The 27,966-nt window shown below is 39.0% G+C and overlaps 2 protein-coding genes across 6 annotated transcripts in view; one reads left to right on the top strand and one right to left on the bottom strand.

Annotated features, from left to right (window-relative positions):
* Positions 1-7,805, top strand: part of SMC6 (structural maintenance of chromosomes 6) — a 30,652-nt gene extending 22,847 nt beyond the window's left edge. For 3 of the 5 annotated variants that reach the window (XM_061460867.1, XM_061460865.1, XM_061460866.1), the window contains 6 exons: positions 66-211; positions 887-1,012; positions 2,378-2,483; positions 3,670-3,822; positions 5,114-5,211; positions 6,480-7,805. In XM_061460867.1, the coding sequence (XP_061316851.1) occupies positions 66-211; positions 887-1,012; positions 2,378-2,483; positions 3,670-3,822; positions 5,114-5,211; positions 6,480-6,588 (738 nt within the window). In that variant the 3' untranslated portion in view covers positions 6,589-7,805. Of the gene's footprint in view, positions 1-65; positions 216-886; positions 1,013-2,377; positions 2,484-3,669; positions 3,823-5,113; positions 5,212-6,479 lie in introns of those variants that run through there. The other 2 variants (XM_061460864.1, XM_061460868.1) reach the window with 2 other exon arrangements.
* Positions 7,806-10,390: 2,585 nt separating this feature from the next.
* Positions 10,391-27,966, bottom strand: part of VSNL1 (visinin like 1) — an 86,574-nt gene continuing 68,998 nt past the window's right edge. Inside the window, 2 exon segments of the mRNA XM_061460873.1 lie at positions 10,391-11,374; positions 12,315-12,530. Of these exon segments, the coding sequence (XP_061316857.1) occupies positions 11,177-11,374; positions 12,315-12,530 (414 nt within the window). The 3' untranslated portion in view covers positions 10,391-11,176.

The raw sequence follows: 27,966 nt of genomic DNA, 5'->3' as shown, positions 1-27,966 counted from the left end.
ACAGACCTGATCTTTTGAAGACTTTTAACTATTTAACAATTAATTGAGTTTCAAACATACTTTAGGAAAAAATGGCACAAGCTAGGCAAATCTACTCAGAGCGCCTAGAGGTCAGCAGAACTGTTAAGAGTCTTGATGCAGAAATGAATCGCTTGAGAGAGAGGATAAATACAGAAAATAATCGCCATGGAAACAGAGAAGAAATAATACAGTAAGTCATCTTTACTATCTAAAGTAATTCAGGTAAGATGGAAAAGATAGCGGAAAGAAGAGGGTTTTTTACTGATTCACAATGTATTTATATGTGTTCTTAGGATTTAATCCGTGTCTGAAGACATGGAAACATGCAGTACTGATTGTGTGGTCAGCCACTGAACTGAACATGTTTAGGCAGTGTCTGTATTACATATATGAAATTACCAACAGTCACATACCCTTTTAGGGTTTAGAAGTATCCCAGTTACGACTGTGGTGTAAATGTAGCTTGCTGTTGTTCTGTGGTGCAAAGAGCACTAAACACATTCCCAGTTTGAATAACTAATGCAGTAGTTAGGCAAATATTTGAGGCTTTGACCTCAAGTATATTTCAAGAAATGATTCGCCTCAGGTATTCTTGAGCATAGGGAGCCCAGTCATTCATTCTCCTTGATGTAAGAGTTTTATTTCAAAAGAATTAAAATGGAAGTAAAATTAATATTTTTTTCCAACTTCATTTGTGAACAGTGTCATACTTGTCTCATCAAATACTTCTAGCTTTAACATGGATCCTCAAGAGAAAGCTTTTATTTGAATGTTTTGATTATCAAATTGATATTCAGCATTTACAACAGTAGCTCATTTTTAAAGTAATGTATGTTGAGTCCAGACTTTCTGTTAATTAAAACAGGCAGTTTCATGATGCAAAGGAAAGATATACAGATGCAAACAGTAAAGTAAAGAATTTAAAGAAATTTATTAGGCTGCTGGAAGAAATAATGACACAGAGATTCAAAATATATCGGCAATTCTTAAGGTGAGTTAATTTTGCTCTAATTTCTGGTTTTAGATAAACATATAGATCTAAGCATGCACCCATACTCCAGGGTGAAAATTATAAAGCAGACCTGTGAGAATGAGATATCTTTAAGGTAGTATTCACAGCAATCTTTCTAACCTCATCATGCTCCTAGATCCAATACTGTTGTGCCCTCAGTTCAGAGGCAGCCTGGACTGACAGCTGAAAAAACAATGTGATCTCTAGAGGCTGTATACTGCTTCACACCAAAGGCCTCTACTCTGCTGACTTAATCCAAGGCAGTTCAGTTGTGTTTCAGTGCTGGTTTTAGTCATTAAAACATCAGCAACATAGTAGTATCGAAATCATCTGGACTGTTGCTTATTTTCATAGAGTATAATTAGTGGTGCTGTGCTTGTGTAATTTTGTTGTGGGCCAAATGTGTTTTCTCTGCCCTGTGCTGAAAAAATGTTGAGATCTTTATTCAGATTCTGTAGTTTGACAGCTGCTTCTGTCATGGCGTTTCCATTAGTGAGAGTGCATCCCTTCTTTCTTGTTTCAGCCCCTCACTACCCCATTGCTATCTGTTTCCCAGAGCAGTCCTTCATACATCATTCTCTTCAGCAGAAATTGAGGAATATGTGTTGATTCTGTTTGTAATTCTTGATCTGGGATCTGAAGGGGGTGCCAGTATGACTGTGACCAATAACAATGCTTAGGAGAATCCCAGCCTTTGCAGATGGAAGTATAGAAATAGTAGTAATGAAGATTTACCTGCAGAATCTGATACTTGCCTTATGGTGCCCATGTATGTCAAACTGAATCTTGTTCCTAGGGCCCAAATTTGAATATCAGTCCCACTTCAGGGTGTGTTAAAGCACCACAGTTCTTTCTTGAAGGAACTGTAATGTATTGTCTGTTGGAGAAATCGTATGCTAGAACTGGGGAGGAAGGAGAAAACTGGTAGGGAAATTAATGTTTAATTTCCAGAGTCTAGCAGAGTCCATTTAAATTCTTTACTGTCCTTAATGTGAAGTTCTTTCCTGTCCAGTATTGGAAGTGGCATGTGGTCCTTTTCTGTTGAAGTTGTGGAAGAATGGTGTAAAAACCTTCCAGTCTGTTGAAGCAGACTTCTAGAAAACACAAAGCCTTGTATGTCTTGATTTCTTACTTGGTTACTTTGTGTTGGTGATTCTCTGTAGTATGTCCAGTATAGAATGTCACCCACTCCAGAGCTTAATTGATTTGGGAAAATGATATTATTAAAGTGAGTTTATTGCTTAAGATTATGATGTGGAACTTGATAAAAATATGTTGTCACTTTATCATGTATTTTAAAACTTACGGACCTAATGTTTGTTTACTTGATTTAACTGATTTAAGGCTCCTTTCTTTACGATGCAAACTCTACTTTGACCATTTATTACGAATTCGAGCTTGCTCTGGAAAAATATTTTTTGATCACAAGAATGAGACACTTTCAATAACAGTAAGTTATTTTATATTACTGAAATTATCACATTATACAATTATTATTGCAGTTGTTACCACTAGCATATCAGGTGCTAGAACGTGCATTGCAAAGATAGAAGAAATTGTTCTTCCCTCTCCAAAATGTGTTATGCTAAATTGTAGGATGCTGTTGAAAACAAGCAAGAACAAAAACTTTATTGCTATCTTATATGGCCAGGTTGCAAGATTATATGGAATAAATTTGGAGTCTTGTCTTGTGCTGAGGATAAAAATTCACTAGCAAGTCAGTCTTTCAAAATTATTAATTGCTATTCCATTGATAGGAAGTTTACCTTAATTTGTGTGATTGTATAATGGCTCTAGTTGTTATTTAAACAACTTTTAATGGCTGACAGCTTCAATGTTATGTTTTGTTTTTTTTTCTTTTGTGTATCTTTTATCATACCTCCCCAGAAGTTTTTGTTATGGGGGTATTTACTTTTGTTTCTGTGGGGGACTTCACTTTTACGAATTGAAGGGAAAAATGTGTATTGACAACATAAATATGTGTCGACAGAATCCTAATTAAACATGTGAAGGATTCATATCTGAAGAACTCAAACTCGGTCTGTAAAATGTCATTATGTGGCTTTGTCAAAATACGTTTTATTTTTATAGCTGATGTTTCATGTTTCTCATGCAAGAGATACATGTTTACTCAAGGAAGGTAAATTGAAAAAACAGCTCCTACAAAAAACACCAAAGACTTCACTCTAAAATAATTCTTATTTTCCTGCTTAGCTTGTTAAAGGTAGTGTAAATATCAAGACAAGAAGATGCTTAAGTTTAATCTTAGAGGGGGAATGCCACAAGGTGTCATCATAATCAATGGTACCAAAGGATTGTTCACAATGATTCATGTATTTTAGTAAAGAAACTGTTTCTCCTTTAAACTCTTGTTTCTTCAGTAGGAAACACTGGCAGTCATTCAATCTTTTAAGTGTATTTTACTGTGATGGAGGAAGATGTAGTGGTCCTAGAAATGTGTTACTAAATGATTAGGAGCCATCCCATTCCAGAATGGTGGTGGTAGCTAAGTGCATGAAATTGTTCTCAGGTGATCTCTATCTGCTCAACCATAATGTGCTTACCATTAAAATTATGATTCTGTTAGTAAGTCTCAATCTCAGGTTTAAAAATGGCTCTAATGTTTTTATTTCAAGGTTCAGCCTCGAGAGAAAGACAAAGGTACCCTTAATGACGTGCGATCTTTATCAGGAGGTGAACGTTCCTTCTCAACAGTTTGTTTCATTCTTTCTCTGTGGTCCATTACCGAATCTCCTTTCAGATGCTTGGATGAATTTGATGTCTACATGGTATAATTTAAACTTAAACTGCATTTGCTATTCTGATTTGTATAAATTAGTGGAATAGTTGGGTTATTATTTGTATTTGGTCAGATTTTAAAACACTGTAATTTAACTGTAAATAATAAATAAAAAATCCCCAAATCAAAAAACAAATCCCCAAGACAAAGCTTTTTCACTTTGCTTAATGACTTTTGAAGCTTATTTTCTTTTTGAAGTTGGTACCCTGAGCTATGAGCAACTTGCTTAACTTGGTCCAGCACGAAAATCATAAAATAGTTCCCCAAGCAGTTGTTACTGTGTTTGTCAGCGTTGCCTCTGCATATTGCTATGACAGTAGCATCTTTCCAAGATGCTGAAATGCAGAATAAATACTAATGTCAGGTAAAACTTAAACCTCATCTTTGTGTATAGCTTTCCTGCATAGGTGATTTATCAAATTTTTTTATTGCAAGGTATTTGTGCAGAAGTTTAGCCAGGTGTCCAGGAAGGGGTGAATACTCAGAACCATAGGCCCTGCAGAGAACCTCCATACCATATCATGTGTTCTGTAAATAATTACACATAATTTGTCTTTCTACTGCTGTGCCAGTAAGTGCAATGACCGTCTCCATGTTCTGTAGTTACTTTTAGTGTAATCCTGGAGACCCACCACAAGAGGACTCCTTCATCATATTTGCCAGGGAGGTACCTAGTTTCATGTGTAACAATGTATAGAAGCAGAGCTTCGTTTAACTCCTAGTAGTAATAGCTTCCCATTGCACATCTTTTTCACGAAGCCTAATGTATAAGGTTGTTTCAAAATAATAATAGCAACAGTAATAATCACAATAAAACAAGCTACAAAATAGCTTGGGTTTCATGCAGCCCTTAAATCCTTTCAGATGATTCTGAGGCAGGATTTTATGGGAAACATTATTCTACTTGAATACAGTTCATCTCAACATACTGATAAAGTAGGAAGTACTACGTACATATCAAAGGTGATAGTAAAATGCTGTGAGTAGGAGTATGTGATTGTTCCAATAGCAGCTTTCTGTTGTCTAAGTGTACTAAAATGTAGAGTTCAAGAATTTCCCAGACTATAATTTTTAGAATTTTAACCACAATGTTTCTGCAGCTTGGTTTTTATTAGACGTTTCTTTAGCTCAGCTTTACTGTGTATGAATTGATTCCAGGAGGTTTTTCAATTAAGATATTTCCTAATTATTTTATTCTTAAGCATTTGTTCTAATTTGTGCAATAGTAGGCCAGTGAAGTGCATGGTCAGTATCTCTATCTGATAAATCTTTTTCTTTAGGACATGGTTAACAGAAGAATTGCAATGGATATGATTCTTAAGGTGGCTGGCGCACAGCGCCATCGACAGTTCATTTTGCTCACCCCACAAAGCATGAGGTAATACTGTTGTGTTATTTTTGTACCAGGAAATATTGCAAGGGAGTTCTATTGCAAGGAGTATCGCTTGAAAAAAAATCAGTACAAGGAAAAAAATTTTGCTGTTTGTAGCAGTAGAAAATGAGCAATTAAGCAGTTCATTGCTGATTGTTCTGGGAATTCAATAGGATTTTCACTCTTCCTTATGTAATGTCTCTAATATGGTCATTCAGTAGGACTCGAATCATTTTATCTTAAGTAGAACAGCCTTTGGAAATGTTTCATTGTGTATAGTAGGCTCCTGGTAGCTTTTAGCCCTGTATCTCTCTTTCCTCCCCCAGACTTAACAGAAGACTTTGCATTTTCCCATTTTTTCTTATTTACTGCAGTACGTTCAAGATGTTTGTCTTCTGATTTTTTTTTTTTTTCTTTTTATCTAGACTGATAACAGACTCCTTGGGGATTTTGTTTGTTCATCCCTGGTAAAGCAATACCCAGCTTAAAGGGACAGTCATTATCTAACCTTATGCTGCCAACTCTCCTCTCTATTAGGCAGATGTAATCAGTGAAGCCTGCGGAGGATAGTTAAGCAGTCTACAAAGATAATTGTAAAATATAGTTGATTTACTCTTGTCTTTCTTTATTATAAATCTGTAAGAAGTAGAATAATGGTATTCTGTTGGAAATTCTTCGTGGGGAAGTTCTGAAACTGTACTCAGGAAACATACAGAAATTTTCTGTATGGTTAAAAGTTATATTTAAAAGTTCAACAATTCAAGTGCATTTTGGTTTTTGTTATATTTTGTTACATCATACAGGTTTAGCAAACATTTAATGAAAGTATGGAGGCACCTTTGGAAAAATTCTATGTTAAGATAATCAGTGGAGAAACCTATATAAATGTATGTCTAGTAACTTTGCTCATTTTTTAGTGTGATGTGATTTTACATGTATAAAATGTGTGTCACTTCAGAATCTCTAAGGCAGATACGAACTGTGCAAGATCATCGTTTCATCTGGAGTTTCTCTTAAAAGTACCTTTTCTATAATTGAGGTAGCCTAAGTGTTAGAATCACACAATTTAAATCGTGTTTACCTCAAGCTTTTACTGCAGCCTGCCTCCAGTATCAGTTCAGTGAAGCCAGAGCTTCACCCCTACTGTTTTTTAAACCTGCAGAGAAAAAGATGGAGTTATTGAAAGGAAAACATGTTGATGAAAAGAATTAGATGGAAATACAAAAATCTGTGGGGAAGAACCACTGTTTAAATGATGCATACTTTATTTTTAGCTCTCTGCCTACGAGTTCCTGTATTCGAATCCTCCGAATGCAAGATCCTGAAAGAGGCCAAAGAACACTGAATTTCAAAAATAGGAATGACAAAGAGGAAGATCAATAAGTATTTCTCTGTATGAATATGGCATATTATTGAGGATAAATGTGTAATGATGTGTATAAAGTTACTATTTCCTGATGCTGAGAAGGGGATCTTTTGTTAGATACTCTTGGGAAAAGAAGAGGTTCCAGTATTTTTTTAATTACAATTTTTTTTTTAAAGAATTACTGTGTGTGTACAGAGCAATAATAAGCACAGTTTTTATGATGAGAAAATCCTGAATGTTCAGTTGATATTTTTAACTACCTGTTAGTATACTGACTTTTTAAATCAGTTGTTCTGTTTTGTCTTCTGGAAAAGATGAAATGTATTTTATATAACTGTGGAGTAATATTTTAATAAACAGTGAGAACTGATCCTTGTGGTAATGTTTTAGCATCTCTACGCTCTTAAAATTAGCGTTAAATTAAAAATGTTTCTTTCTAGCTCTGTTTCTTAAATGTGTGTTAATAAATATATGCAGTAGAACATGTTTCTTTTTTTTCCAGTGGAACCACAGCAGCTGACCATGTTAGCATTTATAGTGTATATTTTCATAATTCGAGAAGTGAAAACTTATTTGCAATATATTCTCTGGGCAGGAAGAAAGTGCTTTTATTTCCTCCTAAAGAGTTTGTAGGGAAGAGTTTGAGTTTCTTTGAACATGGGCTTACAAAACCCAGGAATCTGTGGCTTTATAAACTCTAAATTTTTTAACCCAAATAAACTCCATTCTTGAACAGCCTGTGTTTGCAAGTATATACTAAAACTGTAGATATTAATTATAACCAAAGGGACAGAAGTAATTCCAAAATAGAGGAATTAAGTGGAATAAGAATTTGGGGAAATAATACAGTAACTTTTATATGGCATTGTGTAGGCCTGCATTTTGTTGGGTGTCTCCACCTCCTTCAGGACTATAGTAGAGCAGTTAAATTAAACTTGCTTAAATAATACAAGCATTTTTGGGGGATTAGAGGGAAAAAGAACCACCAGATTTTTCAAACTGCCCCAAATTAACCTTTTTTGTTTTCTTCTCCTTTCTCCAGGAACTTGAATTTGTTGGGAGCTCTTCAAAAACAATGACTTTTTAGAGTTTAGCCATCAGAAATACATTTTTCTTTTTGACACAATGGGGATACAAAAACCACTGAGACTATTCAGAGAACAGTTCTGCACTTTCTACAGTCATTTCCTAAACAGCAATTCTTCAATAAAACCTCATTGCATGTAATTTTTAACTTGACTTTGTAGCCGATTTTGTTTTCAGATGCTGCAGGTATTTTGTGGTCTTTAACATTGTTTAGTTTTTTCACAAGCGTATATTAAAGCTGTAGGTATCTCTGGGTGGAAGCTAGATAAGAAGGGAAGGAAATAACCCCAGCCAAAACCAGCCTGAGAAAGTTAACTGCAGTTTAGTGTGTTCCAACTGTAGGAACTAATTCTGGTTACCTTTTAAAAGCTTCAGATGTTTACTTCTGAAAGCACAGGGTGATGGGCCAACAGGCTTGTCCCACCCTTGAGTAAGTTCCTGAAGAAATAAGGCCAGGCTTTTTGTGGAGGTGTGTGGCAGAAGAGGCACAGACAACGGTCATAAATTCAAGTGGGGGAGAGGTTCTGGCTGGATAAGCCAGCATTTGAGCATGTCCTAGTAGGCTGTAGAATCTCTGTCCTTGGAGGCTTTTGGGATCTAAATAGGCTGCTGCACCTCCTTCAAGCAGGGAGCTGGACAGAAGACCTTTGGAGGTCCTACCAAACTCAGCAACTCCATGATCATTCCATTTGATGGAATATGTATTAAAGATACAACTTTAGGATTCTGTGAAAACACTTGGGGGAGGGGGGTGGGGTGTGCTGGTGTAGGGACACATCACCATACAAAGTGTCAAAACTTTGGCAAAACTTGTCTGGAACATAAGCCTGCATTGTTTGCATTGGGAGTCCTTGATACTATTACATGATCATGAGCACATGTTTAGTTTGGCTCAGTTTTATGATGAAACTAGAACATGGTTTAGACTGCTTTACAATATGAATAGTAGAATGGTATAGCATTGTTTCCTCCTGATATTCTTCAGCATACAAAAAGTATAAAGCAAGAGTGCAGGAGAGAGAAAAGCATTTATCTTCATTACTATGTTTTTAATGAGTTATGTGGAGAAGAGGTTCAGGGAAAGTGATTACTGCGTTACTTCTGAGCTCACACTTCAGCCTTCTCCCATGTTTTTTACACTTGAAATATTGGAGCAGTTGGCAACAATTCTGGTCTTTGGTTCAAAGCAATATATTGTATTTATTCTGATATACCACAGTACTTGGATGAAAATATGTGCCTGACTGTAATTATAAACAACTGTTTTCATGGCAGAAGATTAATTCTGAATAAACGATTACTGAAGCACTTGCTTGGATGCACTTATTTTTGCAGTGATCCTACTAAGGTCTCAAAACTATCTCATTCTTGGTACTTTAAATGCAAATTTCACTATACCAGCTACCTAGAAGGAGGATCGCAGTACTGATACTACATTTTGTGACTTTGACTTGTTGGCCATTTTGGATGGCAATGCATTGCTTAATGCTGCATTAAAGTAAATGGAGCCTGTCCAGCTACATTAATTTGAAAGAGGTACCACTGCTCTAGTAAGTATACATAAAGCGGAAAGGCATAAATTCCCAGGAATATTCAACAACTAGTAATTTACATTTAAATGGAAACAATGGGCATAGCATTCTCAGAAGTATGGAATGGTTTCAGACTGTTTTTTTTTTTAAGTTACAGCCAAATGTACACAGCACCACCCTCCGATTTGCTAAGATGATTACCTGTGTAGTCTAAGTGAAATCCTGGTATTAAAAAATGCAGTTGAAATTTCTGTCTTTTGCTGTTTGTTTGGAGTATGAAGAAACTTAAGTATGGATGGCTGTGGTTGTGGCAACAATTGATTCTCTGTGTGTCCCATGCCCCCTGCCCCCCATGTTTATTAGCAAAACATGTAAAACTGATTTTTGTTAGGGTTTTTGCCCTCAGTTTTAATATGAGCTTCACTTTTAAAATCCGAAAATACAGAGAATGATTTGGTTTGTGTCATATTTATTGTTTAGCTATTAAGAGTACCAGCTTGTTTCTTCATAAGGTAAAGAAGAAATACCAAACATGCAATTGTGAGATGTTCACTCTTTCGTTTTGTTGTAATCCTGTATGCAGCTAGGAAATGTGGTGTAGAAAAGATTTTTATCTGCAATTTCTGCAGTCTGCCAGTTGTTGGTGCTTTCCCACAGCTGTGCAGAACCTGTACTTGCCACACTATAAACCTGACTGATATACGGTGAATTGAGAAGGAAAGTGGTTCTCTTCACTATCACTTCACATCATCGTACTTTATGGTGAATTTACCAGTAATGATTTTTAACAACATGTCTATTTATATTAAACCAAGGGTAGGTTAGTGTCACATGATAAGAAGAAATAACACTTAAGTGAGGGGAAAAACATTCGAAGACCAGGTTTAGGTCCAAGCAAATCGTATTTGAATTCCAGCTAGCTCAAAAAGCTACATAAGCACAGGTCTGGAAGGTTTACTGTTAAATCTTAGCATTAGCATCTTAAGAGGATGAACAGCTGCTCTGCTGGTAAATACACATACAATTGTTGGTTGGTTTCTTTAAATACGACTCTTCAGGTGAGTGAGTGCAAAGAGGTTTTCTTCATGCTTTCAGAATGAAATACATACTTCCCAGTAGTACAGTCACAGAGAATTAAAAATTGAACTTTTTTTGTCTTATTACTGGGCTGAAGACGTGAAATAAGAATTAGGGGAAAAGGTCAAATGTTATAAATTTATTTTGGGACATATATATTGCAACCTCTGTGGAAGCTTTTGAAAATTCAGGCAAAGATCAATACACTTCCAATAAAACCTTTAAACTTCCAATAAAACAATATTTTAAACATTATATATATATATTTATATATTTTTAATTAAAGGGATCATTTTAGCAGGATTCTTTTTTTTTTTCTTTTTCTTTTTATATTGCATTCCTCTGACATAGGTCTTTCCAGATTGAAGGGATGCAAATGAGGTAAGAATTAAGGCAAACCTAAAAGGCATGCAAATGAAGTACATTTATATCCACTGACAATACAAGCACATGTGTGGATCAGACTTAAGAGCTGAGGAACTCTTCCCCTCTGTCTGTCCAGTACTACTTTACAGCAGAATGGTGACATGATTTCTAGTAAACAGTTAACATTACCGTGGGTATTCAGTGTCACTAACATTACTCAGTCTAGGAGACACGGAGCTAGCATCAGTAAAACATGAACAATAAATAATATAATTCACTGCAGCACATGACTGCTGCACAGGCTTCAGAGGAATAGGGTTGTTGTGAAATGACATTGCACACATCACGTTGTGGCAGTTTATTTTTATAATATATACTTTTAAAATTCTTTAGCAAATGACATTCTCATGCACACAAGTGTTTCAAACACAAGAAGCAAGTCCATTTATAGGTAGTCCAAGCAAATTTTTGTGTGTGTGGAAATAGCTGCAAACTGAATGGAACATTAAACTTCTGTGCAGTCTATGACGCATTGTACACAAGCTCATTTTTGAATGTCACACTGCAGGAGTAATACAATGGAAGGATCACTCTTTGCAGCTTCTTTGAATTCATCCAGTGTGATCTGGTCATCTTTGTTCTTATCCATCTTACTGAAGATCTTGTCTACCCGTTGCTCAGGCGTCAGACCATCCTCATTCATTTTCATCATGATCACAGTGCCCACCATTTTGTAGATGGCCTTTGGAAAGAAACCAAATGGAAAGCTCAACGTACAAACTAACCTGATTTCTTGATGTGATCAAATTCTGGAAAGATACTCCAGCAATAACAGGATTATCAGTTTCCCAAAGGATTAAGCAATTTTTTTTCTCTTTTCATTAGAATCTGGTGTCCATACATTTAAAACAAGGAAGAATGTATTTTACTTTCTTTACATGTAGATTATTTCAGTGGTTACATTTTGCATTCTAGAACGAATTTCTGTGGCTTTCTGTTTCAGAGTGCAAAACTGTTGTAAGCTATTCTCTGGATCAACTGTTTATTTGGCTTGTAATCACTCCAGTGAAATATTTCACAGGAAATCTGAATAATCAGTGTTGTTAGAAATTATCACCCTTTAATAGCTTTCTATGGGTTCAGGGGAGCAAAAACTGGTATTAACTACTGTGGTGAATAGCTGGTAGATAACGATGGCAGTAAACTGCATCCGTATTATGCACTGTGGGCAACTTAATGCCCATCTGTGAGACCTCACTGAAAATAGCGTGTTGTTTTCCCTGTAAATTTTCATAATCATCTGAAGTTAATCGCCAGTGGGGCTTCAGCCACTTGAGCTACAAACCAGTAATTTCACTGGTGGTAAGTGATTCTGAGATGGGCTTTGTAAATCCTTTGCTGTGCTATTCGTATGGTTAATCTGTTCATCAGAGAAAAAAAACAATTACCTCTGGGTATTTAAAAGCTTGTATGTACTCTCTGCAATGCTCAAAGATTACATCTATAAAAATCTCAGTCTGCTTGCACCACTGACGCATGAGTCAGTGTAGAACGAATGTATGTAATCTGTGCTTTTAAAGATAGGTACAGCTATTCGTGTGCTTAAAAGCTAAAGGGTACGGGAACAATCAATTTCTGTTAATGTTCAGACAGGTTATGTTTAAGTGTCACATTGGACTCACCTCTATGATTTCCAGCATTTCCACTCTTGTAATTTTACCATCACCATCCAAGTCGTACATGTTGAAGGCCCAGTTTAGCTTTTGCTCAAAACTGCCCCGTGAGGTGATGGACAGTGCACAAATGAACTCTCTGAAGTCGATGGTCCCATCTCCATTTTTATCAAAGGTTCGGAAGGCATGCTGGGCAAACTTTGAAGCGTCTCCATATGGAAAGAACTGCAAAATAAAACAATGATTAGAACTGTGGGCAATGCAAAAGAACAAGCTCTGTACCTGCCTGCAAAACACTGAAGTGAGGCATTTACTGAGAGTTGCTGGTGGGCTTTGTGTGAAATGGAAGCTACACAATGTAAACTTCTGTAACAGTAACAATGCAATGATTAGTCAACAGTTTTCTCTACAGCAAACAACATTACAAATATATTTCATCCTATTTTAAAGCTAAATTAATGAGATGAACCTGAAACCGAAGTTGGGTGCAAATGGGAGATTCTATTTAATATTCTCTGATTATGAAAAACAGTGACCAAGGTGCATTTTAGGACTATTTTTTCTGCCCTTGATATGTTGCAACCAAGCAAAAGTGTGGGCTTGTTGTTATAGAACTTCGTTTATTCAAAAAGAAGAATCTACACATCATAGCATAAAAAAACAGGGACATATATTCTGCCAACCAACATGAATACAAGTGCATAAGACAAGAGCTGAGATAAACGATACAGAACAATGCTTTCATGTTTAATATCCCTTATCAGTGAACACTGCAACTGACTGTAGCTTAACAAAGTATTTTACATGACATAACATGTAGGTTTTCAGCTGCTATTTTTTCCCTCAGGAAACCTGTGATTTAAGACATTTGACACAGTAGTTGTTCTTTCTGTGGCCCAGATGCAAGAAAACATACCTCTTAAGAATGGAAGTTTAAGTCCCACTGCAGTGCAGGGACTGTACACAAATAATGATTGTTTCTATATTCCCAGCACAATTTTGTGGAGGTTCTCATGCTCCTAAAATAAATATAAACCTGAATTATCCCAATCTGGGGCTGTCTCATTTTGTGCTTTCTGAAACCCCGATTCTTAGTAAGTATTGCATTTAGTAATGTAAGCTTGGAGGAAACTTCAGTAGCAGCTGAGGAAGTGGATCTGCAATTTTCAGTTTTCCATTTCCCCATCCAAAGCTTTCACTGCAGGCTGGTGGTTGCTGTGGTCAGCCGTGAAAGCTCTTGAACAGTACACTCAGATTTCATGGGGGATCTTGGGGATCTCACAGCATATACAGAAATGGGTGCTACTAATTGTCTGAGTAAACACACCTGTAGAACATGACAAGCCTTTGCTGCTTTTCCTTTGGGGAGGCCAAGTGACCATTTGGATACTGTATCTTGCCCTAAAACCACAAAACTTCACGTGCAGCCAGCTGCTTCTACTATGTGGGTCATGTCATTGCTGCATTGCCAAAGGGGTCCTAACCTGAAAGTTTTCTTCAAAACTGTTTTCTCTGATACCAATTTTTTCAGGCATCATTCTGGATAACCTTTGCATTGTGGAAGAGGTACAACACAGTCACTTCTCTGGCTCAGCGGCATCACAGTCATTGGAAGATCTTCCTCTTACCCACAAAAGAGATCAGGGTTAAACTTTGCCCCCTCTTCATCCATTCAGAATATTGTCCCCTGTTGTAAATTAACCCTAAAGGGTTACAAATCGCAGTGTTATCCCAGAGGTCCATTTCGATTCCCAAGTATCTTTTCAGGAAGCTCCCTGAACATGGTGCGGAGGCATCTGGCGTGTACCCATTCCAGTGGCGGTTTGTCCAGGTTAGCATTGCTGTTAAAGTTGTGATTTTCTTAGTTGACTTTGTATGGATCAGAGTTCACCCACAGCTTCTCTGCCCCTTTTCCTATAGCTGAAAGAGGTATTTGATATTGTCTGCTCCTTAAAATGTAACTTATGGGGTTGTGCTCAACCCAGCCTCTGTTATGTTCTGATAATCCAAACTGACGGAGCCTTAAATACCTCAAGGCTCTGTTCCAGCTCTTTGCGTACTTTCTGATTTTTGACCTTTAATCTTTTTTTTTTTGTAAGCATGACTGGACTCGTAAACACACACAAAGAGATATGGATTCTCTGATACACCTCAGGCCTGCAGCGACTGCAGCTACCAGACCTTCCTGAATTGTTCTTCTGGTGAAAACCTCAGCCTTCTGTCAAAGCCTCCATGGGAGGCCTTAGCTAACTGTAAAGACACAGACTTTAACTACTTTAACACTAGTCTGAGCCAAGTAGCAGTGGGAGACAGGGATCTTTAGAAGAGAAACACCCATACTTGGCAGGGGGAATATAAGGAGGGAGGATGGCACTCTGGCGTGAGCTCAGTGAATCCCTCAGAAACAAGTAAAGAAGAATACAGGGAGGATTTTCAGAGGCTACAGCCACTGTGCAGGCCAGTGCTTTCAGCCTTCCCTTCCAAACCCTTGTCCAGGTGATCAATCTACTTATGAGAGTAATTAGTTCCCTTCTGCTGCAATGGTACCACTGAAAAGTGCACTCTGCACACCAACATTTTCTCCTGCTTTACCCTTTTCATCCAAAAGCCAAGACACACAATACCTGCCTGGGTTTTTTACAGCAGTAAGTTCCAAGGGTGACCAAACACTGATCATTCCTTTGTTTCTGCTTCTCTAGTCTCATCTCTTGCTTGGACTGCACCTTTCCTGACCAGTTACATGAACATGCTAGCATGTGAAGAAAGTGTTTTCTCTACAGACAACTATCAATTAGGGAAGGAAAAGAGGAGAGAAAAAAAATCCCTTATTCTGCTTCTACATAGTGGAGAAGATTATCTTGCAGACTCTTAGCTCCTAGAGTGTTTCTAGACACTCCTGGTGGTATATAGGGGCTTTTCTAGGGTCCTGGAGTAGAAGTATCTAGTGAACAGCATCTGCAAATTGTACATAACTTAAGTCTTGGGGAAACTGATCAAATACATAGGAATATTTATCTGCTTGGCTGCAGATGCTTTAGCATCTTTGCAGCGATGATGCCCACAGACAACTCTGTGACCAACTCTATCCAGATCACCTTTCGGAGCGAGTTACTGAAAAAGCATAAAGCATATACTAAAGAACATGCATAAAGCATACAAAGCATGTGGCTCAAGCTTTAGCATATGGAAAGAAAAAAAACCCAAAGCAGTATATTTCTCCAAATTCCCCTGTGATGTGGGAGGTTAAAAAAAGGGTCTCTCCTTCATTTGTAGGGTGCAGTGGGGTGAATCTACAGACTGGCCTGAGTGGTGCTTTGGTTTGCATGCAATGTTCTATCATGTTTTGAGATTCATTTCTATTAAAAGGGAAATTCTGCTGTAAAATGGAGAAAGACAGAATTGGTGTACAAAGAGCTGTACACGCTGCCTGCACATGCCCAGGTGACAACCCAGGCACTCATCTAACATCAGAGCTTTCAGCACTGAGGCAGGAGCTGGAGTGCAGAACGGGGTGGGGGCGAGCAGGAGGTGGTACAGCGCTTCTGTACCCTATCAAAAAAATCTACTTTAACTCAGGTTATTTTCACAATTCTCACTTCATCTGCATCTTAACTGCTATGATACTGAGCAGAATGTGTCCTATCAGCAGTATGGGCGAATGAAATGATCCAGTTACTACAATGGGTTTTGAATGAGGCCTATGATGATGTTAAATCTGAAAGCCTTTCCTTGCCACTTTCTAGTTCTGTCAAAGGTTTTTCCTGAGTTACTATGCATTGCATGAGATCTTTAAGGAACCGAAACACACCCAAATGTTCTTACTCAAGTCCAGACCCACAAGGGCGTTTAGGCAACCAAGGCAAAATCCACAAAGGGACACAGGCAATGAAGGGCTCTGAGCAGTTGCCTCCATAGCCAGGTCTTCCATCACTCTAAGGTGTACACGTTATGGCTGTTGATTTCCAAGGCCTTTTCTCACACAAAATTTCCCTCTAAACTTTGGAGATCCTGTTTCCAGAGGCAGTTAAGCATACCTTACTCTGCTGAAGTCTTTCTGTGGTTCCTATCCCCAGCTGCCCTTTAAATGAAAAGCATTTAGATGAATTTAAATAACCACTGAGGATTTCAGCCTCACAGCTTTCAGAGGCAGAAGTTTACTGTAGAGACATTATAGGCAATGAATGAGCACCCAAGAATTTGGCTCCACAGAAGCAGAAGTAATTTCAGCAGCTCGGCAGGCTTCCATTAGCAACTTAATTGAAAGTTAAGGGATTTGTATCCCAGAGATACAGATGTTCCTGTCTTGTTCCCCGCCCTCACCCACAGAGCAGCAGCACATCAGCACAGAAAGGCACATCATATGACTTTGAAAGGTCTGGGTTGTCTTGTCCATATGCATTGGAAATGAAGTGAGGGTTACAAGGATTTAATTTCTTTACTGAAATTTCAGGGTATGGAATTGGATGATGTTTCTGCACTGCACTAGAGGTGAGTGCTGTAACAAATCCAGACATGATATTCAAAATTGTGGTACCAATGGGGACCCTCTTCTCAACCTTCTCCTTATCCTCTGTTCCTGTCCCCTCTGCATTATCCCTCCATTACATACAGACATCCTAGGATCTGTCCCTGCCCATGGCAGGGGGGTTGGAACTCAATGATCTTAAGGTCTTTTCCAACCCTATGTATTGTGAGTCTATGATAGGTCTAAAAGCTTTTCAAATAACTCACCCCCAGATACAACACTAATGCCACAGATCTCCATATAAGCTGAAGCACGTGTTGCACTAATGAGAAAGATGGGGATCCCCGATCTCTGCTTCACCACACATACAGCCAGAGGAAAATGGGCAGGTTGATTGGGTCTTGTGGGGCAATGATGCATGTAAAACTGCCTGGAACAGCAGCAGGGTTCTGTGGAGTACTTTTCAGAGCTGAAAGCCTTGCCCGAAAACATTTTTTGTGTATTACCAAGCTGGTTAGCTTAAAAATGTCTTTTTGTAAGCTATTTTTACTTTGCAGATAAAACTGGAAAGAGCAAGCGTACTCTGTTCATGGTTAGTGAGCTGTATTTCCTCTGCCTTCCAAAGTACAAATAAACGGATAAAAATGATACTACTGTGTCAGAGTGCACACCTTTTGAAGTCCAAGCTCAGTGTATTCCTGCAATGTAAAAGGAAGATTATCAAAGCAGACAATGATATTTAGCCTGTCAATGTGTAGGGCTGATGCTGATGGAATATGCAACAAAGCAATGGCATTGATGTATTTTTTTCTGTCGCATGTTAATATAGCTACACTGCTCCAGAAGGCAGATTCATTCTGTGTTCCTCCTACAGCTGCCTCTACTGGGAGCAAAGCATTATCAGTTTTCTGACTTCTCCCACTCAGCCTTTGAGGGGCTACCTCTTTCCAGTTTGTCATACACGTACCAAAGCACTCATCCCCAAAACATGTGACTCCCTGCTCAGTATCTGGGACAAAGGCCATTTTCTTGCTCAACTATAGCCCTTTTATTGTGCTTTACACAGACAAAAGGTCCACTGGACCGACCCATAGGAAAAATGCAGAAGCAAAGCATGCAATGACACAAGCCAGTACTGCAGGTGTGCATGGCTTTTACCAGCCAGATGCCTTCAGAGGAATCAAGGTCTCTTTAGTCAGCAAAAAAAAATGAGTTGGATTATGTTTTGCTGAGTATTAGCGAGAAGGTTACTCCATGGGATTACAGTGGATTGATACACACAAATCTGGGCTTCAGGCTGACAGGATACAGACCTAAGCCTTTCAACACCGGCAAAATTCATTGCTGCAAAGCAGAAAACACCATGATATTTTCTGCAGCAAGGTGAATAAAAAAAGACATCAGGGATAAAGCATCAGTTGCAGAGCAGAAATGATACAGCAACATGAGAAAAAAAACCAAAACAAACAAATGTATAGACTGTCCCAGACCTGAACTTCACAGTAAAAGCTCTCCAGTCTTTTGTCTGCACAGATGCTGAGTCTGGTATAGCTGCACTCTTAAGTACATCTGCAGTGTAAGGTAGAACTATCCCACATGGGAAAACTGCCTCCAGCTTGCTGGAGGGTCCATCCACAGCCATTGGTTTTAGCAGCCCCTAAGCCACGGGGCTGAGCCTCTGGAAAGGACAATCTTGAGGACCATCAAAGACCAGAGTTTCAATGTCTATTTAGATCCAGACCTCAGTTCTCCATGTGTAAATCTGTGAGATGTCCCCACCTCAGAAGTGCTCTGTGAGGATAAATACAATGGAGAATTGTGACTCTTTCAAATACTGCTGCAGTGGGAGTCATACAAGCAGCAAGGACTGGGGAGAACTGCCAAATCCATGGATGGTTACTGCTTATGTCTCTGCTTAGCATCTTTCATGCTGTGAACATGTATGCATGCACAGACACACAGGGAGGCTCATATGCAGCTGTTAGTTCTTCACATAAAGAAATACAAATGCCAAGAAATGTAATTTTCCCTCTTCACAGGAAAAAAATCACAACTTGTACAGGCTGAAGTGGGATCAGAGAAAAATCTGTTTCTTACCCAGACCACCAATGACCGTGCCTCGCTCTCACATTATTAAGGACCAAGTCACCCAATCTTACAGATGTTTTTAGCCACTGCAGAAATGCTCATTTCAGGGATATGGAGAAGAAATACTTGAGAATTTAGGAGCTAACCTTGAATTATCAATACCAGTTCCCTGCAATTATGTGAGACACAGGTTAAGAGACCAGAGAATAAGCACACAGTATAGGCTGCGATAAAGTAAGATCCACAAGAAGTTGGAGGAAGATGGATGGCAAAAGAGAAGCCATGCTGCTGCTTCCCAAGCATCCATCTGGCAGGGTCTACCTCTAAAAAAACCCTTTCAACCTGAGAAGTTAATCTTTATATTCACATTTGTGGGAAATTAAGTCATTAACTACCAGGAAATGAATCGATTTTCAATCTTAGGTTTTCTCTGATTAGATTTGGACAATAAGACACTTAATTGAGCTGTTGCAGTGCTATAGGTCAATACACCAGCACATCAGCTATTACTCAGTGCTAACAAAAAGAAAATCTGAATTCAGAGTGTATTGTCAAAACAGTTAGTACTGCCAGTGCTGAACGCCATGATGACTGTTGATTAAACGTTATTTCCCTCAGATCTTCCTTAACTGAGCAGCAGCACTGGAACTCAAAATAAAGAGTTGGGCACAGACTTCCACTACCCCAAGGTCAGCGACAGCACAGGGCTATGGCAATGTCAGGATCCTTCTGTGCTGTTGCTATGCCCCAACCTAATTACAACATCCTTTTTCTTGACATCATGTTATCTCTTCAGGAATCTGGGAATGTACCAGATGGAGAATACACTGATCTGGGACATTCCTTCTCCCCCTCTTCCTCTTTCCCTCCACCCCAGTACTGGTCATCTGACTCCTTTTCATCTCTGAAAAAGGCCTTATTTTCCCAGTGAATTTTGGCTCCAAATGTTCAGAGCATTAACCTGAATGCTGCGCCTGCTGTGCTGTGAAGTCCTTAGTGCAAATTTCACAAAAGAACAGGGCTATAGAAGAATCAGGAAGTGCTATTTCCAGCCAGAAAGGGATTTGAAACACAAGTCACTAAAGTCTGAGACAACCATCTTATGAATACACAGATGGGCTGCAGAAAAAACGCTCGTGCCTGAAATATCTGACTGTCTCATATACTTATGTAATATGTCCTCCTAAAATTCCTATACATATGGAGTTGTAGCTCAGTACTGCAGAAAGGAAACTGCAGAAAGAGAAGGAAAATGGCTATAAGCAGGGAGTGTCGGAGAACTGAGAATCTGAACCTCAAGATCCCAGTGACTGCTAAACTACACAATCCCTTTTCTTGATATTGAGTGCAAAACCTGCTAATTCAGGAATTACCAACAACTAGCTTTAACTTCTGGGGAGAATTATCAATTCCCTGAAGCACAGCTCACTGAGCTGGGAACTGGTGGACTCAGGTATCTTTTCCAGTTCATAAAACCTGTGGTAATACAGCAGTCCACAAACCTTTCCATACAAAGAAGAAAACTACAACCTGAAGTCCAGAAAGACCAAAGGAGTAGAGAAGAGGAAAGCTGTATGGTACCACAAGCACCTTGAGAGAAAAATAAAGTGCTTGGAAAATCAGAGTGCTCAAGGAGAGAAAATGTGAAGGGCTGCCCCCCAAAATGGTGTTTCCTGCTAGCCATCACAGGCTAGAAATGGGAACTACAGCCAGCACTTCCAGGCAGCTTGGTCCCAGTAGGGACACATTCAACAGTATAAGTAGCTGTATGACAGAAACAGTCCCTAGGTCAGTCAGTGTGCAGCACTGTGCACTTCATCCCTTTGGGCCCAGCCAACCACAGGCAGTGGGCAGGCAGTGTTTTTTGTGTTGTACTCAAAATGCTCAACAATGCCTAAGGGTCAGGCAGAGTTAATGACACAGGGCACATGGGAACCCAGCTGGGTAAATCTCCTGCTTGGAGACCACGCAACATCTGTCCCTGAACTCCCGTGGACTTGTCACACAAACACATGTCTGGTTGGAGCTGGTAATAGAAGAATAAGGTTTCCATGCAGGACAAAATGGGGAAGAGTTAAGGAAATGGAAAGGACCCTAAAGTTAGAGGTGAGAAGCAGGAAGGATGGCAGCAGTGGCAGCAGCAGTAGTTAGCATAATAGCCAAGGGGCAGGAGGGCAATGACTTCACATCATCCTTTTTTCCCTTGGCATATCCTGTTGACTTTTATTTTCAGTACTGAGTATGAAAGTACTTCAACTACTCACAGAGGAACTGTACTAAAATGAAAGTTTCTAATAATTTGAAATTGGAAATGGGCCCCTACATTAATGCTGCAAGGCCTCTTAAAGCTTTTCCTTTGCAATGAAGCTGTGAGCAGACAGGTTTTCAGGTATCCTTCTGAAACTTACAGCCCTGCTTTGAAGATCCATCTTCTGTAACCCTGCCAGTTCTGTTCTTGTGGTGAATAGATAATAAAAAAGGACTCTTAAAACAGTGCAGTTTTAAGATTCCAGCTTTGCAAGATAATGTATTTTCTCCCATATCTACACTTTCTCTTATGCCATAAGTTCTTTCAAAGGTCAATACCAAGACCTACAAGCCCAATTGTATATAAAACCTTTGAAATATCATCATTCTGGTGCAAAGGATAGCACATCTATATGCATCGATGTGGACTAAATCAGTTCTTGCTTAGGAAAAACGTCTTGGAGGAAAACACTCTTGAGCTCACTGACGTTTTAAAAAAACCTGGTTTTATTTATGTGAACTGTTGCACACATTTGTAATTCCATGTGAATAGAAGTATTATTATTGTTGTTACTGACAGTCACGATATCTAGGAATGTTGGTTAAGCAGCACTTCTTAGATAAAACCTAAAGCTCAACATACAAAAGAAATAAAGAGGAAAGAGGAAAAGTCAGTGCAAAGGAGCCTGGAAGACTTTTCTTTGTGACTTGATTCCAGTGGATCTTCCCAAGAGTGGGAAAGGAGAAACGAATGACACAACTCATTGTGTCACCTTCTGGGAATTAAGATGTATGGGCAGGTCTAGAATAAATCACAGATATGCAAAGACAGCTCTCAGCAGCACTGTCTCCTCATCATTAGCTTCACAGATCAATCCCCCTAAGGGGAAGGGATCTTGAACAAAGACTTTTCAAGGATGAATGTAATGTAAGGATGTAAAGGAGCATTACATTCTTGTTCCTTGTCTAAAATGGTGCAAGAAGGGAAAATCCTCATGGTATATAAATCATCTTTTCCCCATCAGTTATGTTCTTTGCCATCTGTAGAAGGAGATGTAGAAATCCTCCCTATGGGCCATATGGATCACTGCTTTCACAGACATGGCATCTCCCTAGATATGCTGCCGCTATGCTAGTACTGACTGTGCTCATGAGCTAATGCAGACAAAATATGGATATTGTGATAATCAGTACTAGATGGTTCCCAAAGGTGTCTCCTTTTTAGACAACTGGCCACCTAAAGAAGACAGTATCAACCCACATGTAGTAGTGCTTCTCCTGTGTTTCATCCCTCCTACTCCAATCAACTTGTGGGGGATGCAGACTTGTATGAGATTATCCTAAGTAAACTAGATGCTTGAAGGGGGAAAATTACCCACAGATTCTGTCCCCGCAATACTGTAACTTTGTATTATCATCTTGCAGTGGGTTTTTGTGGTTTTATTCACTCTTCCAGATGTCAGACATGATCTCAAGGGTTCATTTTAGAGAAATCTGTAAACCTATTAGAAAAAAATTGGAACATGCTGCTTGTTGATTTGAAGCATTGCAAGTGAGAAGCAGGGTTGCCTTCTCTCCTGCATTTGCCTCCTGAAGTGACTTAAAGCCTTCACCACATGGTACCTTTGAATTTCAGCTCCTTTCTGCTATGAGAAAACCACCACTGCAGCTAAAAGCTATAATGGGTAGAACAGCCTCCTCTGTTACAGATAAATCAACTGGCTAAGAGCTTACCTGCCACTTGGTTCCTTTAAGGTCTTAGAATTATTCATGCTCTTAGTCTATGAATGACTTAACACTAGAATGCAATAAAACCATACAAAGGGATAGTATAAAATCAATTCTAAAATCTGCAAAGAAAAAGCTACCTTTAATTAAAAACAATAAATGATTTTATCTAAAAGGGTGAACAAAGCTATACTAACAAAAGATGCATGCTTAAAAGAAAGCTACTATCTATGCAATTCTTCCAATGCCAGGCTATCTCATTGCATGCACTGTTTGACACCATTATAACAAGTTTCAATAACTTGATTAGGAGTCAGCTGAAAAGAAGACAGTAAGAAGCGCTCCTTGCTGCATTATTTATCACACAAGCTTAGTGCAGCTACACATTCTTCTTTGGATTAAGACACCCTCTGTGCCCCAGACCAACTGAAGATACCCTTACTACTTCAGTTCGACACAAAATTCTGAGTGTGACCAATGTAAAACTGGTGTCTTCATTGCAGAGAATGCAATTTCATTTCAATCTCAGATCTATTTGAATTCTTCTCCCCAGCTGGAAAAAATCTCTAAAAACCTGAAAGCCCAACCAAATCCACCTGCAGGAGCAAAATACAAGATCTATTTAAAGACATAGCAAAGAGTAACTAGAGGGATGTACCAAAATCAGCATTTCCCATTAATAAACACTACCTCAAAAATACGCTCCAAAATGCAGACTGATGCAATCCCAACTGCCCAGCAATGTAATTATGGTAACTAGCTCACATTAGGGAACAACTGTTGTTTTTCCACACTGAGTAATTAATATGAGTAATAGATTTGTCTTTTCCCCCCAAGTATTCTGGTAAACATGTTAAATAAATCAAGTTGTAGGCTTTCATAAATAACAACAACAGCTACTCAGCCCTTAGCAAGCATGCAATGATACAATAATAGTAAATAATAATAATAATGGCAAAATAAAGAGTTCAGTATTGGGGTGAGAATTCAAAGGAGGACACCTGCTTTCAGATAAGTTTGCTCTTGTATCTTATAAGAGCAGCAGATTGCATCCTTTCTAATATTCCCTTACCCCAGAGTCAACAAAGATGAAAAAAAACCCTATAGACATTAACAGTTGAACAATAAACTATGTAATCATGACCAAACTATTATGCTACCAACAGCTTTCCAGAAGGATGCCGGTTTATGCTTGCTAAGAGTGAGCCTCCCAGGAACACTGCTCTTGGTGATGCCAGTTCCCAAACGTTCTTTCAAAGTTTATAGCTGGGAGACACAGCCCAGTTCCTGACATCCCCAAGTTCCTTCATATCTCCTCTATGAGTTGACTGCATATAATGCTCTTTAGAGACAAGTTCTTTCTAGTGAAACAGTAATGACATATATTTCACATTTATTTGATAGACTTACATTTCATACCAGATGCAACTGAGGATGAAAAATAATGACCTAATTCTAGTAAGATGTTAAATTCTCAAACAAACAAATCAAAACCAAGGTTACAGAAAGATGAGAATACAAGAAGAAAGCATTTTCTCGATTGGTTGCCATTATCACTGAAGCAGCAGGTAAACAATCTTCTCCAGCATGGGGGATTTTCTGAATTTGTTCTCCTATTGCATTAATTTTGCAACACACTCCTGACTTCTTGATGGTCAAAGGATTTTCAAGCCTCTAAACACTTCATAAATCATGTGCAAAGAGATACTCAATTCACAACCGCTCTCTTTTAAAGGCAGCTGTCTCGAGAATGCAACTAGTTTCAGAGACTCCATATATGATACATAATATACAATACATAATATTTAGCCTCTTACTTAAAATTACATGTCAGAGTTGCCATTTCTTCTGTTTTAGAGATAACGCACTTATAAAAATTGTGTAATCCCCCACTTCTCATAGCGTGAGATCTTTATGGAGAGGTGGCAGCATCTCCATAACTAAGGTCAGCACCAGATTTCCTTGTGAGAAAGTCTTGAAATTCTTTGCATCTTTCCTTGATGACAGCCAAATACCTAAAGGTGATAATATTGCCCAGGCAAAGATGGCAACAAACTAGCCAGAGAATTCAGTCTCTGAGGATGTAAAAATACTTACTGAACAAGCAACACAGGAGAATCGTCTATAGTCTTTGTTAAACAATAGCAGAGAAGAAACTTACACTATGCCTTAGATAGAACATATCTAAAGAACAGGAACAGCCTACCAAGCTAATGGGTGCCAGTGCTTTTTAGCTAAAATATGGAGAAGCTTCTCTTTCAGGCTGGGGTCTAGGGTCGAACTAGAAAACACAACACTGACATTTCTTTCTGCAATTGGGATGGAGCACAGAGGATACCCAGTCCAGCTGCCAGTGCAGATTTAGCAGCATCACCTGCTATGACCCTCAGCTCATGAGGAAGAAGGCAAAATCCTAAAGCACAGCACCAGAGCTCTCAAATTGAGCACTTTAAGGACTCACTCAAGCAAACACCATTAGCACTTAGCAGCAGTATTTTGGGTTGTCAGAGTATGAAAGAATTCCAAAAGCACCAAAGTCACTGAAGGTCTATCAGAAACTGTGTTCTAAGGTAGCTCTGTTCTTCCTTTCTTACAGAACTGTCAGCAAGTCTGTACCTCTGCCAGTTCACTCTCTCCTCGTAGAGTATAAGCAGACCATCAACTCTTAGGGAGCTCCCAGAGCTCAATGGTATTTTCACAGAAGACAGACAGTTGAAGACTCCCTGTGTTTTGGCTCTCTTCATTTGAGTAAAAGTGAGTGCATACTCAAAGCAAGCACAGAAAAAGGTAGATTCTCCACAGCTAACCAGGTTATTCATGGAGAAAACCATCTAAACAAAGCCCCCCTGGCAGAGAAAGAAGGTCTAAAATTTAATCATTTCTACTGGCTGTCAGCATCAATACTTTCTTACAGCTACACCCCAGAAAAATGTTTAGGTTTGGCTTCTTTACTCACTAGATTCCTGACTGCCTCTCAGCCATGGACAGTCCTGATATCTAATCAGTTCCACTGTACCTACATACCTGTGAATATACTTATCTTTATTCTAATAACACTGCTGAAAAACTGGGGTTTTTGTGAGCTAAGGTGTTTAAATGATCTGTCACATTTAGTACAACAGTCGGCCTGACAAACACCAGTTCAAAGCTCATTGCTAATTCTTCTTCCATCAATGGAAAGAGATGCTGCATCATGATGGGGTGATCTATTCCAAGACAGGTTATATATCCCAACAGCAGGCATGACCTGAATCCTATTCCAGGTGAGTACTTTGTGATTTCTTGGGTTATAAAGGACTGCATGACTACAGGCTAAATGAAAAATAAGATTTTAATTCTCAATTGAAATATAAAGTGCTATTTCCTCATGAAATGACAGGGAGGAAAAGAAATGGTATGGCACTGAAGCTTGAATGAGATGCAAATTTGAGGTCACGGTATCATGTGTTTGAGACCCGTCATGAAGCTGAAACACAAGTGAAGCTGTCACAGAGATACAATGACAATCCAGTCCCACATGCTGATGAAGTGACTAAAATCCAGAGTGACTGCAGAGCCAAGGGAAATAAAGCTGTTTATTCTCTACCCTGTGTACATAAATAGGAAAGATTTGGTTCTGTTGTCCTGTGAGCACACTGAGATGTCAGTCTAAAGAAAAGACTGACCTGCGCTGTCTTTACAGAATGGCAGAATATGTTGACTTTTCAACTAAAATGTATCTTTGGATATTTCTATTGCTGCAGCGGAGCTGTGTTTTCACAAGAGGGCAATGTATATTTCCTAGTCACAGCAAACTCTGGGTTTTTCCTCTGACAGATACCAATGACCCCATTGCCTCAGGAGAGGTAGCAATGTGTAGATTTTAGCTAGCTATACCAATTTGTCAGACATGTGGTTAATAACAGGTTTTCAACTTTAAAAAGAGCTGTTTTCACACCTACAGAAATCTGAGTGATCCCAAAGTGCTTTGCTAGCATCAGTCTAATAACACAACCTGCCCACACAGATGGACACCAAAGTACCAGCAGAACAAGGCAACAAAACAAATGCGCTTGCGAGATTGTACATATGTAAGCCACCTACCAATTCTACCACTTTTATACACGACCTATCACATTATTATGATTTGGGTCCATCTGCTGAGACTTTCTGGTGGAAAACAGGGTGGAATATTTGCTTTAAGTAGCCTGTAGGAAAACTCAAATTACCAGATAAAGGACTACCCTGTGTTTGCAGACTGAGTCCCCAGTGAAGCACAGCAAGTCTGACATGTATCAGGAGCATCAGAGTGGCTGCCCATGCACTGCAGAGTCAATCTGCACATGTACAACACACCCGGGGCTGACACCAGAAGGTGCAAAGTTCATTGTTTCAGTGCAAATTACTCACACAACATATAGATGTTAGTTATACAAAACACAAACAACAGGAAGTGTCAACTTGCTTTTCATGGTGTGGAAGCAAATAACTCTCCCTAAGAAGACTACCAAGAAGTCCAGACACAACTATGAGAAACAGCGTATTTTGAATTTTAGATGTTGGCAAGAATTAGCACACCTGAACCATCTACAGCTCTCGAGCCATGAGAGCAAGCAGTGTACTGCTGAGAGGGCAGACAGATTTCAGGTTGTTCCATAAAGCCCAGGAATTATAGTTTCCATGCAAAGCAGGTGAGATCTTGGTTTCTAAATACCTTGAATTGTGAATCTCATCTTCTTCCAGATTCTCCATAGAAAGGTTGGGTTTGGTTTTAGGCATTAGAAACAAATGCCAAGGCCAACCAGTGAACTAAGATGAGGCTTTTATGTCTGTTATGCTCCCAAACAAGTCCAAACCATTTACACAGTTCACTGCTTTACACTGCACTTTTTAAAGCCAAGTTTTCAGCTTTAATTAAAAGACTGTCCAAAGCCGAGGGAGAGTTTGAAGCATGAAGGACCTAGTAGGAGCTTCCACGGGGGGGGCCAGTTTCATACTGCCCCTGTGTCTAATGCAGCTTAACATTCTGGGCTGCTAAAAGCTCTGCTGCATCCAAGTAAACTTTAGGGAACTGGCAGAGCTTTGGGGCCCTGAAATAGTGACTGTTTTCACTGGAGACATTTATGACATTGGAATAAAGATTCTCCCACATTC

The sequence above is a fragment of the Pezoporus flaviventris genome, unplaced genomic scaffold (genome assembly GCF_033815535.1).
Source record: "Pezoporus flaviventris isolate CSIRO_AGI_PZ_B2104156 unplaced genomic scaffold, CSIRO_AGI_Pfla_v1 ptg000031l, whole genome shotgun sequence".
Taxonomy (NCBI): Eukaryota; Metazoa; Chordata; class Aves; order Psittaciformes; family Psittacidae; genus Pezoporus; species Pezoporus flaviventris.
This window is presented reverse-complemented; position numbering and strand designations above follow the sequence as displayed.